Raw genomic sequence first — 21,140 nt, forward strand, 5'->3', positions numbered from 1 at the left:
GTGCGTGTGTTTAGTGTGGTCTTACCCAGCCGTTTCAGAACCAGATCTCATTTCAGCAGCCAGATGACTCTGAAGCTAAGAGGGGCACTGAAATCACTGAGATCATCATCAATGTATGACATGCTTACATACACACTCACTTGCTCCAAAATATTATTGAAATTCCTTACATTTCTTATTTAGCACAAGTCTTAAAGAAGTATTGTGACCTGAGACATCCACACTTTTCGTTCCAAGCACACTACATTTCACAATTAGGTGTTTGTTGTTGTTTTTTTAATAGTTTCCCCTCATTCATGAATAAGACCCTGAGATACTTTAATTTGTTGCTTCTATTCTGACATGGAATGGACTCCTCATGCCTGCAGCTACCACCTTGTCATGTTGGAGGGTTTTGAGGGTCCTAGTAATCAAAGTCTTTAACCCATGGGGCTGAGCCCGAATGAGTCACATGGCCCAGTCATTCTGTGGGCCCATCATCTGCAGGAGGTGCCAAAAGGGTCAGGTGCAATGTAGTGATTATAGCAACTAGCTCCTGGGTCATGGAATGAATACATTTTTTAAGATTATTTACATCTTATTGTTAAAAAATTCTGATTTGCAAATTACCCCAAAAGTTTGAGGCACAAATACTGCATTGAACACCTCGTGTATCTAAAACTCCAGTGTAAATATATAAAAAAAAAAAACACATGGAAGCAGAGAATTTTAGTCTTCTTTTCTTTTTTTAATCAAGCTTTTGGATTATACCATATACTGTAAAGAAGCATATAGATATAACGAGTTATCAAGACAAGAGTTCTCAGTGACAAAGTTCTTGATGAATCATCTGCAGAGCTGAATGCTGTAGCTATCATGTTCACAGGCTCCTGCTTTGTTTCTGCAGCAGATGTGCGTAAACTGTGGCCGGGTGGCGATGAGTGAGTGCACAGGCTGTCACAAAGTCAACTACTGCTCCACATTTTGCCAGAGGAAGGTAAGACTCAACTGTCTTTTTTCTGTCAGACACACAAAAAATAGACAGATTTCCCTGACATTTGTTATGAGTCTTTACTAATGTTTTTTCATGACAGTGCAGTTTAAAAAATAATTTATTGTTACAGCAGTCGTTGATTACTCTGTTACATTCAAATCAGCTGGTAGTTGGATTTGTTGGGTTTCAAACATGTTTCCAACAGGGGTGTTGAAGAGTTGTGCAAAATCAAACTCATAACATGCCTGTAAAGTGTTTCTGCTGTTTCTTCTTACTGATATATTTGCAAATAGCTAATATTATAACTTACTGGTTTGGTTTTTAAAGCCTTAATACACGTGTGTTGGCTGCAGCCATGTTTCTTTTCCAGAGGTGACCATATTTGGAGGTAATCCTAAATTATCAGCTAAAGTTAACAAATATTGTCAGCAAGCTGCATTCATAAACTAATCCCCTCATAGGTACACTATAATTTTTACAAAGTAACAGACTATAAACTACACTACAATACAATATAATACAACTTTATTTATATAGCACATTTAAAAACCAACGGTATACCAAAGTTCTTCACAATAAAACAGCAGGTTAAAACATGAATAATATAAGACCATTAACAAAGTACTGAATATGCTTACAGGTCAATGGCACTAATTACACAAGAATAAAAGTGAATATCAAATCAAACTTGCTAAAAACACACAGGTTTTAAGTAGAAAAAGATATAAAGAAAGATAAAATTGGAATTAAGTATAAAATACAGGCGTTAAAGAATGATTAAATAAGTGCGTTTTTAATCATTATTTAAATGATTGGATGGAGTCAGACTATGCTGCAATACTAGAACTTTACCCACTAAAACTGAAGCACAGACTTCTAGATGATCTGTACCACACAGGAAGCCATACTATTTGTCAGATCATTCAGTTAAAATGTTCATAAAGGCACTAACAATGTAAACACATGTTTGAGGCCTTGCAGGCAGTTTTTGACATTTTTCTTTTCATTTTTCATGCCAAAAGGTTGCTACTTGATTTTCAAAATCAGTCACTTCACACGTCCGTCTCTTTTGTCCACAGGACTGGAAGGACCATCAACACACCTGCACTCAGTCAGCAGGGGGCATGGCTGTCCAGCAGGAAGAGCCAATCACAGCCATTGACATGGACAAAGTGAAGTGAAGGTGTAGCAGTTTAGGAAAAAGCGTGTGCATCGTTTCAGTGAGGTTAACAGCTGCTGCAGACTGAATGGCCTAAACTGGGAGAACACACCTGCTTGAAAATAGCAGTATTTAGAGAGTTTAGTGTGAAGGTTTTTTCTCAGGCTGACATGTAAAAAAAGGTCACTGATGGAGTGAGAGCTGAAGTTAGACTAGACTGACTTAGCATTTATGAAAAGTATTAAGGAGTCTTATTGCAGCAGTATCCAATGAAGTGGTGGTTCTAACTAATATTTTCATCATAAATTGATCTTGTCCCTAATTCTATCATATTTTAGCGACTTTATTACATTGTGTCATCAGTTGTCATATGGTCTATATCTTCCATCAGCCACTGTTACCTCTCCGCTGTTGCCATTTTACCTCGTTTACCTCATTATTCTCTAAAAACAGTCCTGATTAAAGAGGACATCTTCTTTTTTGTTATGTATGCATGAGCACAGTGGCCAGATTTTGGGTTCAGTGTATGTACAAGTAATCCCTGTGAGTCAAAAGTTCAGACTTCAAAGTGCTAATATGGTCATCTCAGGAAATCAGCTTTGGCTGCTGCAACCTGCTATTGAATCCTTCTGTTTGAAAGGGAGAGCCAATCAGAAGAAAGTTGGTCAATCTTTTGACGTCTACATTTTGATGATGAAAAGCAAGACAATTATTTTTAGAGTTAAATAACAATGTGTTTTGGGGAAAATTTTTCAGTTTCAGTCCCCTCATGCCAAAACTTTGCAGAACATTTTTCAGCAGACAGAAATGACATATTTTGATATTAAAGAATCAAGGTTGGTTATCACTGATGAGGATTTAGAGAATTTAAAGTTGAGGATCTATCTTTAATTCAGGATGATGAAGTGACTTGAACATGAAACAAGCAAAACTGCTGTCCTGAATGTTTTGATTTTTTTCTGGCAAAAACTATGTATTATTATTTTCTTACATTTGTATATGTGTGTTATTCTGTTGCTACAGAGCCCTTGAAGTCCAGAAAGAATGTACAGGTATTATAAGCAATTGTAAATATAAAGGTAAAGATCGTTTTTCTTTGTGTTTCACTGATTAATAAAAAGAGTTCAGCAAACTACTAGTGTTATTTGTTTGGTTTTTTTTGGTTGTTATTTCATACATTAAGGCCATTTCTCTTCTTTTTGCACATTTAGCTTTTTTAATTTCCCTGATGTGCAGCTAAATAGAGTTTTGCTTTTTAATAACAAGTTGGTAGCCTACCTGCTATATTAGAGTGACTCCTTATTAATCATTTTGGACATGACATTTGATTCTGCTGGGTCTCAGGCCCAGCAGCACTCAGGTGTCTGCTGCTGATCACTGATAGTGACGGAACGAGCCATTTCTGGCACTTTTCTGGCGATTTTATTGACTTAATGCCAAAATTCACATCTGTAAATGTAGAGTTGAGGGATTTTAAAAATCGCCTTCCCTGTTGGCCTGGCCTGTTTTGATTGATGTAATCTGTTGGCCTTCTTGACTTTTCACTATCAAATAATGATAATGTTCTTTTGTGTGTTCAAGGTTCTGTAGGGACCCCATTCAGTCAGGACTGATGTTAGGAGCAACTTAAACACTAGTTATAAAGCTTACTTCTGCTGACATTATGGCTTACAATCTCCCTTTGCTGCAGTGATGTAGCAGTGTTATAAATTACATGGTGGTGCCGCAGTGAAATTCTTTTTGGTAATCATTATGGATGATCTAATTATCCATAATGAAAAAATATGATTTGAAAACACCTAAATTGCAAAATCAAGATAGAGCGATAGCAAAAAGTAAGAATGCCCTATTTCAACCCTAAGGAGTGTATAACACATAATAAAGATAATCTGGTCCTTATCAGATATTAACATTAGGAAATGCAATCTCAGATGAACAACACATGAGACTGTATTTCATATCAATTCAGTTTAATTTATATAGCACCAAATCACAACAACAGTTGCCTCAAGGCGCTTTATATTGTAAGGTAAAGACCCTGCAATAATTCAGAGAAAATCAAGACAATCATATGACCCTCTATGAGCAAGCACTTAACAGGAAGAAACCTCCAGCAAAACCATGCTCAATGAGGGGCGCCCATCTGCTGCGACCGGTTGGGGGGAGGAGGACAGGACAAAGACGTGCTGTAGAAGAGAGCCAGAGGTTAATAATAACTAATAATTAAATGCAGTTTGGTGTATAAACACATAGTGAGTGAAAAAGGTGGCTGAAAAAGAAACACTCAGTATCATTATTTATTTAAGAAAAATGCAAAAACAATGAGAAAACCTAAGTACAGCCATACTGCTTCCATAGGAATTAAGAGGTTATATAGCAGCCAGGTGCTGCTAATCAAATGCACTTGACTAACGAATCACCAACACGTGTGTCCACCTCTATAAAAGCAGACAAGTTCATGGCAGTACAGTTTGAAAAAGACTGAACAAGTATGGCTTGTGGAAGGTTGGAAGGTTTGCCAGGAAAAAAAGAAAAGAACATGGCAGCACAGTTTATTTTTGCAAAGCTGGATCTAAACAGACTACAAGACTTCTGGAACAACATCCTTTTGGGCGATGAGACCAAAAGTAATGATTTTTTCTCATAATGCCCAGTACCACATACATCTCACACCAACTGTCAAGCAGGGTTGTGGAAGGGCAATGATTTGACCCAGTCATAAACTCCTAAAGTATTACAGAGTCAAATGTGTGACCATCTCTCTGACAGCGAAAGCTTGGCCCAAAGTGAGAGTTGTACATAAAACCACAAACCTCAATTAATTCTTAAATACATAATGACATTGTGGAGTAATATGTCATGTTCAGGTTATGATTGTTTGTTTGTTTTTCATGTCCTACTGTGTAAAACTTAAGAATTGAAAGTGTACTTGTTACTTTTTACCATGTCTGAATATGGTTGCTTAGAAATTGTTTTCTTGGGTCATAACAGTAATATTAACCTACATGTGGCCATTTCCACTCAAAATAACCATAGACTGTATATATGAGATAGACATAGCCACCCTGGCATCACCATTTGGATTGTGCACTCATTTTAAAGCCGTGGGGTTAGTGTTCTAGCTGCTGGGGATCTGATCTTCATCTACAAACACCACATGTGTTTGCAACATGAATTTCATTCTTAAAATCTGAAGAATAATGTTATATATCATCATGTTATATATCAGATAATTCCATAAAAAAAACAAAGAAACAAACAAAAAACTCCAAAAGGCATCAGCAACACAAACACAGCAGAAGTCCAATTAAGTGAATCCAACAAGAAGTGAAGTGCAACACACAGTGTCCACATATTGATCGAAGTGGCCACGCCCCCAGCTTTCAGTCTTAAAAAAGTTAGTCAGTAATTGAACAAGTCTCGAGCAGAGGGAACTCATTTGAATGTAAAGGCATTGACTGGATTAGCTCATTCAGCCTAGTGGGAATTACCTGCTACCTGATGACTTGAATCATAAAGTCTGTTGTTATGACTTAAATGGAATAGATGTGTAATGTGTGGTGCGAACAGTTTAACACTCAAGAACAACACAAAAACAAAAACAACTTAGCCTTGGGAGGTTAAGAGGATTATTGCCATGGACCCTGGGTTTCTGCTCAAGTGTTGGATTTATTTTTAGATTCTTGTATTTATGGTGTTTTCAGTTATTAATGAGATTATTTTTGTGTGTAAAAATCCCTAAATCCCATGTATTCCCTAGAATCCCAAGTGCTCCAGTTTTGATCATGCTGATTTCTGTTTGGTTTTGCTATTGGGTTACCAGCCTAAATAAACAGCTGGCTTTTTGTTCGTACTCCAGCTCACTCTATCTGCATTTGGGTCCTACATCACACTCCACCATGGCAGATCAAAACCTTTCAGTGGCATTTGATGACTACATTTTCAACTACTTTCCTGGCAAAAGGGCTTACAAATGATTTTATGACGACGTAATGATTGCCCGTGTATAGGAATTTATTTTACTTATGTATTAATCACATTATTTTATTGTATAATGCCTTGGTGCCGCTGGATTTTAACATGTCTGACACTCATACAGTAAGACAAATGGTGAGGGTGTACTAAGGAAGTTGGGAGGAAGCAGACAGCTCCACAGGAAGAGTCTTTTGTCTCTTAGAGGACTCTGGGAGGTAGCAAGGGAGTGTGAACCTTAAGGTGCGAAACAAGTGTGTACTGCCTTTTGTTCCTGGAGAAGGTATTTAACTGAGAGCCATGTTAGACTCAGTGAGACTCTGCTGACCCTGCCCCGCGGTCATGTGGGCTCTCCACAAGCTTGGTGTTCTGTTCTTTGTGTGTTTGGATTAAAGAACGTTAGCTACCGCTCACCGCTCGTCTGCAGGCTTTATTTAAATGGAAAACTTCCAAAACACCCGTCTGCTTCCACCTACATCTTGGATTCATCTGTGCACTCGTCAACATTTTCTCAAGCGGGCCTCAAACTCTGAAAGAGACTATTCTTATTAATGTGTATTTTTAGCAAAAACATTTTCTTATTAATGTGTATTTTTAGCAAAAACATTTATTCTGAAAAGATGAGTTTCAACATATAAAATAAGTTGTGTATGGCAAAAATGCTATTGATCCACCTTATAGACTAAGAGAATAGCTTCTTCACATGAAACATGAAGCTCAAACACACTTTGCTGTCATCAAATGTAGAAAAATAAAAACCTCACAGAGGAAGGAAACCATGGCAACATGAACAGACTAAAGACAGTATATCAACAGTCAGCAGCATCTCTTGCAGCTGTTGTGCGTTTAAGAATGGTCCACGGAGCAGCGTCCACTCCGGTAGTTCTATGAACAACAGCGCTGGAGGACTTTTTTGAAGAAGTTCCTGAACTCAGTGTTGAAGACAGTGTATATGACGGGGTTCAGGGCGCTGTTGACATAGCCCAGCCACGTCACCACGCTCATTAGGGCTGGCGGGATGTGGCACTCTTGACAGCGTGCTCGCATTGTGTGGAGGACAAAGAAAGGAGTCCAGCAGAATAGGAAGGCACCTTTGGGAGAGAAACAGGAATCAGGAGATGAATGCTTCGTCTCTGTGAAATCAATACTTCTGATCCTAAAGAGCAAAAAGTCAGCGTTTACAGAGAAAATACATTTCATTTTCAAGTTAAGCAAAACAGATATCATTCACATATTATGCATATTAACATAGTATTAATATATTTAGTTGTGGACAGAGGTTTGCATACATTTGTCATGCACATGAATGTCATGGTAAAATTGGACTAGTGATTTGATTGGACTGGTCTTCTTCCAGGGTGGAAAAACAAGAATTCAGGGTCCAGAAATTTGAATCCACACAGAGTCAAGAGTATACATCCAGGGATAAAAATATATGCATTCGTCCCCACTGATATTTCAATAAGAGAGATTGTTTGGAAGAATTAAACAGGATTTTTTGAGATACAGAATTCACTTCAGCTATTTGACCACACTGACCCATGATAGCAGAACAGATCTCACTGGTGATAGGATTCAAAGGCGACGACTGGATTACAGCAATGGTGTCAGCATTGAGTTTGGTGGTATGGGAAAGTCGAAGTAATGATAAGAATAGATTCTTTGCACACTCAAGAAAGCAAGCAGATGAGTGAAACTTAATGTTTGGACTTAATGTGGATCACTGTCCTGTTGGAATACTCAGTTGTGTCCAAGTTTTAACCATCTACAAGTTTCCAACTTGAGGTGAAGTTGAAGAATTTGGAGGCAGTTCTTCTTCATTACTCTATCCACTTTGTGTATGTACCAGTGCCACTAGCAGCAAAACAGCCTTGGGGCATGATGTTACCACTACCACTCTTGACAATCGTTATAGTGTTCTTAGGTTTTAAAGTCTCACCATTACTCCCTCTTTCACTGGCTAATAGCTCAATATTTGTCTTGTCTAACCATAAAACATTTCTCCAGGAGGCATTTGGCTTGTCTATGTGGGCAGTTGCAAATTTCAGTCAAGCTTGAAAGTCCCAATTTTGGAGCACAGCTTCTTTCTTGGTCAGCACGGTCTCAATTCATCGCAAAGTAAAACTCACTTCCTTGTGGACACTGATGCTAGTGTTCCAGTAGTTTCCAATTCATGACAGGATTGGGTGTTGGTGATTCCTGGATTGTTCCTGAACATCCTTTTCCTATCTTTTGAGGGTGAAAGATTGGGTCTCCTTCGAGACTTTGGCAAAGTGGTGACACATCTGAATAACTTGTACTTGCATACAATTTTTTAAACTGATGATTTTGGAATTTGCAGTTGTTTGGAAATTGATTCATTCAAGAGACCTTCCCAAATTATGTAAATCTACAGTTCTCCTTGTTTGATCTACACTAAGTTTTATGGACTTTCACACTGTTCTCAGTATTAGTTAGTCCAATGAGTGCTTTCAAACAAATCCTTTTTATGCTGGCAAAGAGAAACGACTGGTTTTATTCAATCACAATCACTAACAAGAAATTAGGCCATGGTTTTGTCAAGTTAGCAAATTATAGAACCTTCATTACCACTTATATTATATTTAAGAGAATCTGTGTATATATTTGAGCCTGTATATATTATTTTGACCATGTGTCAATTAAAGAAAATCCTGAATAAATTCAAATTTGTGCACCCAAATCTGTTTTTAAGTCATGAAAGATATATGCTGTACAATCATCCCACCCTGGAAAAAGAATAGCTCAAATGATGGACCAAAATGACCATGGCATGCATGCCCATGATGTCTGTATGTCAATTTCTGAACAAAAATGTAGATAATCAAGCTTGTTCAAGTAGAGGAGTATCTCCCCCGCTATATGGCAATTAACCATCAAAGCAGAACAGATCTCAGTCGTGACAGGATTTAGGACAGAATCTCCTGGAATCTAAATGTTGATGACGAGTCACCACAGCAGCAGATGAAGATGGAGATACTGAAGACTGAAAATGCTGTACAGTCTGGTTTAAAGTGGGACACCTGGTTACTTTAACCCACTAAGTGCCCTTCATATCTACCAACTGGGATTGAACACTAAGTCTCATGTTATGATTTTTGGATTTATTCCCAGTATTTGTGTTGTTCTGCATGTTTTGGATCTTTGTCTTGTTAAATAAATGTTTAAACCACCACATTATGGAGCCATTGCATCAAAGTAGAAAAAACTAATTACTGTGCATCACTATAACCTCTGGTCACAAAAAGACTATACCAACACTCGCTTTTGTCCACTGAGCCTCTCTGATTAACTAACTCAGTATACATCTTTCTCAGGCTACCTGTGCCAAAAATTCATTTTTTAATTTGGTAAAAGTCCACTTAGGACATTGTAACTTAGAGTTTCTTTCTCTCATATTTTCTCTCATTGATCCCATTGATAACGGAGAGCACCTGACCCAAACACAATTTATACCTATTGATAAAACAGTGCTCGCAACGAGCTTTCTAAAAATATTTTTTCCTTGACTAGTACTGTATAAACCACCTAATATATTTGGATTATATTGCTCAGACTGTCACTTAAACATGAGCCTTACCTGCACACTTAAACATGCACCTGACATGGCCTTAACCAATAATTGGATTTGAGATTAAGGAGCTGTAAGGATTGGCTGCTGTGTGCTAAAGGAAAGCACTTGTTCGCATTAGGGAGCAAAGCTGGCTGCTATTAATAGACTGACCCCTTTCTAATTGATCTGTTAGTGCCTCGGGATAGGCATCAGAGGTGGCGGTGAAGAGTTCAGGTAGCCGCAGAGCAGAGATGTCTGACATAACAACATTCACTTTAAAGGTTCACCGACAATCAAATCAACGGCAACAGTTTTAGCAAGAAGGACAAGAAGAAAAATAATGATGGTTGATTGTTTTTCAAATGACAATATATATTTTGAATATCAGTAAGTATGCATACCTTCTTCAATGACCACATTTAGAGGGGATCAGGCTTTCATGTCAGGATCAGGCTCCTAGACTCTGGAATATCCTGCCACTTGATATTCATACTGCAGGGTCCCTCCAGTCTTTTACATCCCGTCTTAAAATTCACTTTTATACCATTGCTGTTAATTCAAGCTCAGTTTGAGTCCCATCGTGTTTTTTATGTTGTGGTGCCTGTGTTTTAGTTTGTTTTTGTCACATGATATTGTATTTGTTTGATTTCATGTTTTCTTTTATTGTATTTATTTTATGTTATGGTGTTTTGACCTTTCAACACCATTTATATCTTTAAAGTGGGTAAAATTATCCCTGAAATCCAGACTCTACACCAGCCGCAGGGCCCACCTTTAATGTGTGACACTTAAATTGTGCCATTTGTTTGTGTTACATCAGTGTTGTTCTTAGTACAACAAGATTTGCTGCACTTTGGGCTTTTGTAAGCCCAGGGCACGTTCCTAATTCAGCCTTATGTGGTTAGGATGTTACTGAAAACAAGCCCAATGATGTTGATTTCTATAACAGGACTTCTATCAAATATAGCTCTAAAAATATATATATATCTGCAGAACATCAAGGAAAAGTTAAAGTGTTCAATTCCTTGTTTTCCGTTGGCCTGCCTCCTCAGCATTCAGAGTCCAACCAATGCCACAGCAGCGACAGGGCCAATAACAACAGCGAACCCATTTCCACTACAAAGGCAGCTTGGTTTTAGATTATAACGTTTTCAGTTAAAATGTCTCCTCAATGCGACTGAAGGAAGTGAACTCACCCACAACGACAGGAAGCACCTTCATAGCCTTCCTCTCGCGGCTGTTGATCTTGGCCCTTTTTCTTCTGCGCGGGTCGTGGTTGAACTTAATCTCTGCAAAACTGACCGCTGGCACAGGGCCGTCTTTGTTCTCTGTTGAGTTCGGGGGCAGGTCTGGGGACTGCAAGGTGGATGCTTCATCGAGAGTATCTGCTGGGTCTCGCTCTATAATGGGAGGCAGCAGAGGTGGCAGCGAAGCCAGAGGAGGCAACGTGGCTGTGGCCTCCTGCAGCTTGCGGCACGCCTGGATGCTGTCCTTCAACTTGGCTTTACGTGCCTCCTCCCATCGTCGCAGGCCGCGGAACATGCCACAGTACAGCAGCAGCATGATGGGGCAGGGGATGAAGAAGGAGCAGACGGAAGAATACAGAACATAGTCATCATTCTCTAGTTTACATTCCCTCGGATCGCGGCCTGGGACATTGTTGATGCCAAAGATGATTGGCGAGGCTACAGCCAAGGCCAGGATCCAGGTGGCCGACAGCAAAACAACTTGCCGCAGGTCCACATGCTTCCTGTTGTAGTTGAGCGGGATTGACACAGCGATGAACCTGCAAGAGGGGCCAGAAATATGGCATCACAGCCAGCTTAGAGCTGCTACACTAGGTTTAGGTTTTGTTTATGATATATGGTTCTAAGTTGGTACTGATGGTGTTTTATGTTATTATCCTTATTTCTTGTCCCAGTATGTCCAAAAGCATGCAGTGGTCTTACAGCCACAAAAGAACAAAACCCATCCAGAGGATTTATTTGTTTTGCAAACCCTATAGCAGAAGAACTAAAACTATTTTTAAAATGTCTCAAGGTGGGCTTGAAGGATTTATCCTCTGGTATCAGAATGCACTGTACATTGTAGTTCTCCACACTCAGAGTGCTCACCACAGGAAGGCTGTCTGCTGCTGAGAACACCTAAAATTGGCATGTACCAATTCCACTGCCATCTTAACAATTCTTTAAGACTGAAGGCAATTTTATCTTTTTATGGAAATAAAATCAAACTAACCTGAATCTTCACACTAGTGCAGAATTTAAGTACTCTTCAAACACTGCAGCCAGTAACTATGTGATTAGTTACAGTTGGGACTGAAAGATGCTGTAGCTGTAGGATGTTTCCAGTTTCATCTTAATCTTTTTTTCTGTTTTGTTTTTACTGTGTAAATAAATAAAACTCTGAAAGAAGCCCCTAGCCCTCTAAAGTGACTCTGTCAAACCGGCTGCTTATCAGGCAGCTTTTTAAAAACTAGAAGAGTTCCTTCTTCAGACCTGAACATTAACAGCAGGTGGACTCTGTGCAGACCTTCAGATTCTGCCTCCTGACCTGCCTCTTGAATTATTCAGACTGTCATCCAGTTAAACCTCTAAACGCTGCTGGCTACTTCAAAAAGCTTCAGATCATCATCATCAGTCCATGTTAACTTCACTGCTCCCCATCAGTCTTTGATGTAATCATATTTTCTGGAGTCAGGACATCAGATTTGAAGAGCATCCTGGATTTTTGTCATCCCTCAACATCGGCTGAGAGTTCGGATAATCTCATGAGACATACTAACAAGCGCCAAGCAAACCTGGCAGTTCATCAGCAGTGAGCTCATCCCTCATTTGGGGATTTAAATTCTTTTGCCTTTTCTGGGGGGTTTTCTTTTGGCGCTTTTACAGGAGTCAGACAAAAGGTCGCCGACATATCAGAACCATCGGACCCTGACAAGCTTTGGATCTGATGGTGTCCCTGAATGTTCCTGAATCATGAGAGGCCAGTTAAAACTCTTGAGTCTTGAGTCTCTACATTAGTTGTGAATCGTTACCTCATTCTTTTCATCAACTGTACAGTTTTTCCTCATATTTTCTCGAGGAGTCCACTCCAGGAATGAACACGTGGAGTTTAAGCCTGTATCTGTTTTTCCAGTATTGTGGTCCAAGCTACAACGGAGTGGCTGTAGTTCAGGAGACAAAGCAGATCATCTACTAATCGGAAGGTTGGTGGTTTGATGGCTATTCCAGTCTGCATGCCAAAGCATACTTCAGCAAGATACTGAACCCCAAGTTGGTCTCTGATGCGTTCATTATATGAATGTGTGTGACTCTCAGTTAACGCTTAAGCACTTAAACATAGAATAGTGTTTGTGTGAATGAGGAATGTTGTATAAAATGCTTTGAGCCCTTCAGTAGAGTAGAATATATAAGATAAATATAAGATCACGTATCATTCATTAGTATCTATCGATGTACTATCTACACAAAAATATTTTTGATGGGATACGGAGTCTTGTGACGTCTGTTTGAATTTTCTAGTTGTTTTCTTGATATTTATCTCAACATCTACTTTATAGTTTTGCACAAAATCTAGTCGGGACATTCATAACACCCAGATGATGAGTCATACTCACTCATTTTCTCAGTCATGATCTTTTAATTTTTTTGTACAGAGGATGGATCAACTTGACATGAAAGTAATTTAAACTGGCCAGTAGCATTTCAAAGTGTTTCCTGTGATGTATCTCAAGATGTATGTTTGTATAGATACATTCCTGAGTTCCGAGAGAATGGAGAGTACTAAGATATATCTGATGATCTTTTAACTTTTAATTTCACCACAAGGTTAGAATGTGTGGATTTAAATGAAAAGCTTTACGAAAACTAACATCTTGTTTCCCACAGGATGACCTTCCACTTACCTTGATGGTTTGTACATTTACTAATGTCACGTTTAATAACTGAATAACTGCGAAGTTAATGAACTGAACTTAGCACTTCTTTAACAGACGAAATGTCTGTAAGCTAATATGGAGAGCATCTTCTAATAGCCTGACAGCACCATCGTTATGAGCAACATGGCAGCTCCCTGAAACCCATCTTAAAGTTCAATCATGCAGATCAGACTAAAAAGATCTCTGGTTCCAGCTGTCTCCATTTATTCTAAGGTCTACTTTTTAGTTAGAGTGTTGAAGAAAAGCTGTTAGGCATTTTAACAGCTTAAAGAGGGGGAATAATTCAGATCCATACTGTTACTAAATGAACGAAATACAAAGGGTTTAAAGTGTCAGACGTCTATGGTTTGTAAGGTGTGGAACATCAGCTGTAATAGGACAACAGACACAGAACAGCCACAGTGCTCTGTGGAAAGTTCAATCCTAATCTGAGCGGCATCTTTCACAGAACCTACTGCTGTAAAACATATTACAGTATTCACTCCACTAAAAAGTATACATTACTACATTGTAGTAAATGCTGCAGGTATTCTTAGGTACTTTTTTGCATTATTTTGACATCAGCAATACTTTAAAAGGCTTTAGGACCCCTGTGGTTTCTGAATTCTTTTTTGTGTTGTCATGGGAGTGTAACAAGAGTGAAGAGTTTTTAGAGTGTAAAAAGCCTAACCTTCCTCTTTTGGAAGGACCTGGCTCCAAGTGGAAAGCTGTGGCAGGTTTCAAATTCCCGTGCTAACCAATGACTGAAGTGACACCTCTTTATGTTCAGTATATGCTGAAAGCCATAAACATAGCAAAACAAAATCTTTTACACAGCTACTGGTCCAGAGCATTTAAACAGGCTGGTGTTAACTGCTGTTCAAAACAGCAATATGTGAACTTCAAGGGAAGAGGCTGCAGATGTATGGTCTTCTTGAAAGCAATATAACTTTCAATGAGACCCAACTGTTCAAGAACAATTTGTAATTGTTCTTAAAATTTTGTTCCAAGAAATTCAGCTAATATTCCTATTGTCAAGATCACTGACCTACTGGCACTTCCTGTATCATCACCACCAGGATGAGATTTTTGTTAAATACCGTCCATCAAGCGAACTGCTGATTGTCTGCTGTTCTCTTGCCGTGCGGCTTCAATGTAAGGGAACAACACAAGATCCTGCTGTGTGTACCTGTACAGGTGAGTACTCACCTGTCAATGCTGATAGCGCAGAGATTGAAGATGGAGGCAGTACACAACATAACATCCATCGTCATGAGACCATCACAGATGGTAGTGTTGAGGGTCCATACACCATCCTGGAACTGAGAGGCAGACAAATGCTTGTCGTTTAATGTTTACTCACACCAAAAATTACCTTGACACACAATCTGAAATCAAAACGGGCCTTCTACTCTACAGTTTCTTTATGATACAAAGTTTGAATGTATGCAATGATTCCTATGATATTTTAGCTTCATATATCAAATACTTTTCAGGCTGTATTTTCAGACCATTTTTTCCACACATTGAAATCAGAGTCAATTGTTGAACAGGAAGTTGAAAACTATTAAAGATAAAAACCTGAACATTTCACTTCCCCTTCTTATCATAAAAAATGAATCCGGAGCTGTAATTGTTCTGTAATAAGTATTTGACATATGAAGCTAAAATTTCACAGCAATTATTCTGCCTGTCCAAACTTTGGACCATAAAATTTGTATGCAAATCAGAGATGGTTGAGCATAAAAAGGTCTGAAACTTTGGTGATTTGAGATTTTTTTTATAAAGGAACTGCACTCCACCAGCTAAAGGTTGCTGGCAGCCTTTGATATTTCAAAAAAATGCTTTTTTCTTTATTTTGTTTTATTACCTTCAAGTCACTGTATGTTCGTGCAGAGTAACGTACTGAGTTTACTGAGTAAACAGGAAGTTTGACCTGGACTGAACTGTCCTGTCCAGCTTCTTTACCAGGTCATGACCCTGTCAAACCACCACTGACCTTTGCTTCAAACCTGCAGAGCATTGCATAAAAACATCACTCTGAACTCTGAAGATCAATAAGGAACAATGAAAGGTGGTGATATGTAGTCATTAGAGAATATCTTTGCTGACAAAAGCAGATTTGGGGTGATCGTGATTTTCATAGCTGAAGATCAATTTGTGGATTACACAAACTGTCTCCTGGTTTCTGCATGGGTCTTACTGTTTTTCACCAATTTTAATAACATCGACTGCCTAGTTTGTTAGTTTTTTTGGTTTGTTGCTGTTTAATATTTTATGCAAAATCTATATAATCTTTTACAGAAATAAAACTCAAAGATCAGAAAATGTAAACACGGAATTTCTATTGTGAAAATTGACCTTTTATGTAGCAGCAAAATGTTTTTGATTTACTTTGGAATTAAATATCTCAAGTCAACCAGCTCCTGTGAATTTCTGTTTGACATGGGTTTTAAAGAGGTAATGGATTCTGCTATTATTAGGGTTTATTCTGCACATTTAATGAACTTTTTAATGCCTTTTCAAATAATTTGTTGGTTGAACGCCATCCAGAACTGCTACTGCAATGACCTGCCATCTGGTGCCCAAAGACTCAGAAAGAGATCCAACAGTTTTTAGGGTCCCTGAATCTAAATACTTCTGTGAGATTAGCAGCCTAAGACATAACTGGAAGCTGTGTCTCTCAGTTATGGGTCCTTCCCAGTTAATTAACATCTCCAAAGACGGTATGTTCCGTCGCATCTCACCTCCGAATAGACGAAGAGCGGCAGCACGAGCACCGCCAACATCAGATCCGCCACTGCCAGACTCACGATGAAGTAGTTGGTGGTGGTTTTCAGTGCCTTTTCGACGAACACACTCAGACACACCATCAAGTTGCCGCAGATGATGACGACGATCAGCAGCACCCCGAAAACCAGGGCAGGCAGGTTGTGCAGTGCCGCGGTCGCTGTCCCCGCCTCCTGCGCTGCGCTCAGGTTTGCCACCATCTGCGCCGCGTCGGTCTGATCCCGTCCGAGCCACAGCAGCGCGGCCAACGGGCTCATGAAGGCCGGGTTGGAGTCCGACTGCCACACTGTAGCCTTATCATGCTCTCACACAGACTCCACTTAGACTGTAGCAGACTGCAGTGACGAGCTCCAGTGCGCACCGTTGCGCCTTTTACGCAAAAATCCTCTGCGTAAAAGCAGATGGACAAAAACACAAGTTGGTATTTACAAAGTTAAACTTTTATTTAAATATTAAAAATATGGTGATGAAGTCAGATTTTTGTCACAAAGAATATTTAGTGATGAAAAAAATCCAGAAGAATACAGATGCAGTTCTTTAAAATCTTTCATTAAAATCTTCATATCAATAGAAAACTGCTTCTTTCTTTAACGCTGGGAAGATAGCCGAAGGACTCTGGGGTCAGACAGCAGAGAAAGTGTCGTGCCGTGGATGTTTCCAGCTCCCGAGTGTTTGCCTGCAGCCCGCTAGCACAAAGGCCACCGAGGCCAAATTAACCGATTAAAGCCGCTTATCACCTGCGCTTTACGGTGTCCTTCAGCCCTTGAGCTCCAGCAGAAGTTTGTCCATCTGTCTGTTCATCTGCGTGCATGCGTATCACGGAGACGGGGGGAGACAGGAGTGGCCACTGCAAAAAAAAAAAAAATTTAATTAATTAATTAAATAAAAATATCCACTGAATTTGACCTCTCTACCTCTATTTGTGCTGTTGGTGCATTTTGGAGCAAGTTTTGATTAAATTAAGTGGAAAAAAATATTCTTTTGTTTCTGATCAGTACAGTTGTAGCATTAGTTTATCACTCAGCATTAATTAGCTCATACACCTTTTGGATACTCCTTGATATTTAGGATTGCTGGCCTTATCTGATAACTAATCTGATCAGTCTGTATCTAAAAGACACACAGAGGGAGAGAGGGAGAGAGAGAGAGAGAGAGAGAATCACATTGGGACAACAGTGATAATGCCTAGGGTAAGAGTCACCTCTCCTCCATCTTTTTATATACAGTTTGCAGTTTTATACCACAAGAGGCCACTTTCACATTAAAGCCTTGAAGTGTTTTGAACGTTGGGGAAACATTTCTTGCAGTGTTAAGTGAATGAACAAGGTTCAGCTGTGCAACAGGGGCCCAGAGGGTGACAGAAAACTACAGGAATCATCTGCTGCTGTTCAGCATCTGGATTCAGTTCAATCAAAATAATTGATCAGTGAAGGCATTTTATTATTAACAATTTTATTCAGGTTCAATTCAGTACTTAAACTTTACTGTTTTGGTGTTGCTACACAGGGGGGTTCATATTGAGTAAAATGGCGCTGATACACGCTCAGTATTGTGTTGTGGGTACAAGGGCCCCATACATTTATGGGTTGGTTGCAGCTTTCATTTAGTGGAGATATGAAACCACCACAAACACTCAGCCACTGGTTGCTGTGGCTTGCTTGTTTTTGCTAACAGACTGCTGAGGTGTTACTATGTGATCACTGGTGTATTAGTGTGTTGGCATTAAAAAGTAGGAATGCTTCGCAATAGCTGAAGTTGATCACCTGCAACCATGCATTTTAAAAGTTGTCACTGTGTCACTGTGCCTGGAACAGGTGCAAGAACAGATGACAGAGTTATCACTAGTGGTTCAAAAATTCCTTTGTGCAATTTGACAAAAATTAAGTACTGAAAAACAGATGTCCTAATGCAGGTAAATGGTTAAGAAAGCTTCATGGCTTTCAATTTGCACCATTACAGCGTTGTAATCTATTATTTTTCTTAATTTAATTTGCTCCCTTTAGTTTTTCCTGCACTGTTTATAGTCTGTGATGCTTTTCTGAGAACCGTTTTGTTCTCTACCAACACTAATGACTGCCTAGAATCTCTTCTCATGTCACTTGGGTCTGGAGGTGATAAGGTGAATTTTAATTAGAGGTCTTGCTGTCTACAGTGATGATGGATCAGCTGAGCACTGACGCCATCCAACACTCGGGGGAAGATGATGGGGCAGCAGTGAACACACCTCCTGTCTGTCTCTGGAAAGACTTCAGAAATGTCAATTTTTAATGTAGTTTAGATCAGCTGACCAGCAGCTGTGACCCAGTTTGTTGCTGATTTTTAACTCCAGCTTGCAAAAAAGCATCTTTCCCATACAGTACCATGCAAAAGTCTTGACCCACCCATCATTTCTTTTTATTTTGCATACAAGGAACTTGAGTTTCTTGCAATTTCTTGAGGTCTTGAGCAATAACCGTCAAATATTTTCTTCTCTCTTTTTCAGACCAGTCCTTGTACCTGACCATTTTCTGAGGAATGTCTTCCTTGGTAAGCTACGTAACACGGACCTATAAATCATTCTATTATAAAAAGGGCAATTAACTCAATGGATATACAAGTTTTGTGTCTACTCATAAAAGACATCTCAGCAAAGAACCAATTTTAAATTGTACCTTTAGACACTTTGTTGTTGGTAGCCTGTCACAAAAACACATTTATCCCCATTTCTTTAGCTGAATCTGTCAAAACCAGTGGACTTGGATAGACTTAAATGCAGGATTCTGAGATCAAAGTTCACAGGTTTACAATAAATGAATCCAAGGAAACAAGGCTTTCATGCAGTGAGGACCAAACCCAGGCAATCAGGCAGATTCACATTTTCACTCCCTCAAACAATCTCTCCAACTTTCTCACCAGAGTTTCTGCACAGAAGAGAGATGCGTAAGTACAAAAGACAAAGAGCAAACAGAAGAGGTAAAATCCAGTGCATTCGGAGGCAGACTTTCACTAACAGATCAGTTCAACAATCAGGCAGCAGATGACAAGTCATATGAAACAGAGGATGGAAGCCCAGTAACAGACTCTGGCCCTGAAACACAAGAATATGATTATGGCACAGACACATACACAGCCACACAAAGTTGTTCCCAGTGACGTGGCTGGGGAGTCTATGCACCACTGACTGATGCTCACATTAAATATAAATTTCAGGTTTCAAATAATGAAGTCGGTGTCTGTAGAGTTAATCCTTGGGGGTGTGATGTCAGTAAAAATAGATATTCTTAATATAGTGATCTTAGGCACAAAGGTCTGGCTAAGAATAAAGACAGCCACCTGCTGTTTCAAATTTTCTTATTGACAGGGACTAGCAATCCAAAATGCTGACTCAAAGGAAGGCTGATCTTAATGGGCGATGACCTAAAACGCTTTGTTTTGTTTTCCTCTCGAAAAGTCCCTTTGGCTGCCTCGCTGTGTCGGGTGGGTTGCCCAATGCTGGGATGTCTGGTTTGCACCTTGTTGGCGCGTGGCTGCCCGCGTGCCCCACCCGTGTCCAGGTGAGGGAGCAACTGTCCCTGGGTTTTAACAGCACCTTAGTTTTCATACAGTAATACTCATCCTGTACACTTTGTACAGTCACACTCCACAATGCATTAAGATCATAATTCTGATTGCAAAAGCTGCCAGAAACCCCAAAACAGTGGATACTGGGAATTGCCTCTGGTGCCTAACTAAAACCTTTTTGAGGACAGAGTTCTTTAAAGAAACCTCCTCACTTATTGGTAGGTAACACTCAGTACAGGCCAGTGGACCAACCCAGGTGACCCTTTATATTCACTCAAGGGACTTTAAAACTTCAAGAGTTGCTGTAAGTCATTCAAGGATAATGAGAACCATATTATATGAGGCAGAACATCCAGGACTTCTGGGACCTGCTCGAGAACCAATGATGTCTTCTCATGGCCCTAAAGGTTGGTAGAGCAGAAAACCTGAATATACTCAAGTGCAAGGAAGAACTAAAAATTGTCACAAAATGTATCCAGCTCTCGTTTTTGTCTTTTAAATAGAATATCAAGACTTTGGTTTGATGAGTGTTCATTAGATGGAAAGCTCTACTAAGAACATAAAACCAGGTTCCTGAACATTCAGCGTTTTGTTTTTTGTTGTTGTTGTTGTTGTTGTTGTTGTTTTTTAATTAAAGATATGTTTGTGTTCAGGAGGTGGAGATGATGAAATCAGTGCTCATCAGAAGCCGTCCTCAGAATAATGAAGACAAAATATTTTCTGTTCTCATCCAGGAAAGTACGAAGCAGCTTTATTTCTCTGAATATGTTTTAATATGCAGCACAGATGATCAGTCCAGCCACCATTTGTGTTTCGTCCTCTGATCACTTAAGGCAATCACATGAGGCTGTGGAACTCATTATTACTGACTCTCATTAGGACCACCTAATTATTTATTCAGCTAGTCTTACTCGGGTCCCTTTTCCAGAGACCTGAGAAAATCAAACAGTCATAATCAAGCAAGCACAGGCCCAGTACACACACAAATGAACAAAGGTCAGATAAAAATAACACAACATAAAACCACCAGTCTTTTGACTAAAACTGCACCTAGGTTTCTTTACCCCTCTGTGAATCCCAGCATTATCACAGTGGAGAGGTTCCTGCATTCCAGGAGCTATGTTGTCCAGGGCAATTTGCCCCTGGTAGGCCCTAGCCAGGATAATGGACCAGTGAGTGGCTGTGGCTCAAGAGCGGGGCACCTACTAATCGGAAG

At 39.5% G+C, this 21,140-nt stretch overlaps 2 protein-coding genes across 2 annotated transcripts in view; one reads left to right on the top strand and one right to left on the bottom strand.

Annotated features, from left to right (window-relative positions):
• Nucleotides 1-3,256, top strand: part of deaf1 (DEAF1 transcription factor) — a 19,292-nt gene extending 16,036 nt beyond the window's left edge. The window contains exons 13-15 of the mRNA XM_013914506.1: nt 15-113; nt 887-976; nt 2,053-3,256. Coding sequence (XP_013769960.1) covers nt 15-113; nt 887-976; nt 2,053-2,154 — 291 coding nt within the window. The 3' untranslated portion in view covers nt 2,155-3,256. The remainder of the gene's footprint in view (nt 1-14; nt 114-886; nt 977-2,052) is intronic.
• A 3,429-nt stretch (nt 3,257-6,685) lies between these two features.
• drd4a (dopamine receptor D4a) lies at nt 6,686-17,081 on the bottom strand. Its single transcript, XM_005747636.2, has 4 exons — nt 16,342-17,081; nt 14,804-14,916; nt 10,872-11,461; nt 6,686-7,195 (listed from the first exon to the last, which is right to left on the bottom strand). Exons 1-4 carry the CDS (start codon nt 16,639-16,641, stop codon nt 6,990-6,992), a joined length of 1,209 nt encoding a protein of 402 aa, XP_005747693.1. The 5' UTR covers nt 16,642-17,081; the 3' UTR covers nt 6,686-6,989.
• Nucleotides 17,082-21,140: the final 4,059 nt, after the last annotated feature.

This window comes from Pundamilia nyererei, unplaced genomic scaffold, assembly GCF_000239375.1.
Source record: "Pundamilia nyererei isolate P.nyererei 1_Seehausen unplaced genomic scaffold, PunNye1.0 scaffold00201, whole genome shotgun sequence".
Taxonomy (NCBI): domain Eukaryota; kingdom Metazoa; phylum Chordata; class Actinopteri; order Cichliformes; family Cichlidae; genus Pundamilia; species Pundamilia nyererei.

What these genes read in the sequence shown, in the direction of transcription:
- drd4a (XM_005747636.2), bottom strand. Translation starts at nt 16,641, where the DNA reads ATGAGCCCGTTGGCCGCGCTGCTGTGGCTCGGACGGGATCAGACCGAC. An exon ending in CGCTCTTCGTCTATTCGGAG is followed by an intron (nt 14,917 to 16,341) that starts GTGAGATGCGAC and finishes TCTGCCTCTCAG; the next exon opens with TTCCAGGATGGTGTATGGAC. An exon ending in GGTGCTTCCTGTCGTTGTGG is followed by an intron (nt 7,196 to 10,871) that starts GTGAGTTCACTT and finishes TCTCTCCCAAAG; the next exon opens with GTGCCTTCCTATTCTGCTGG.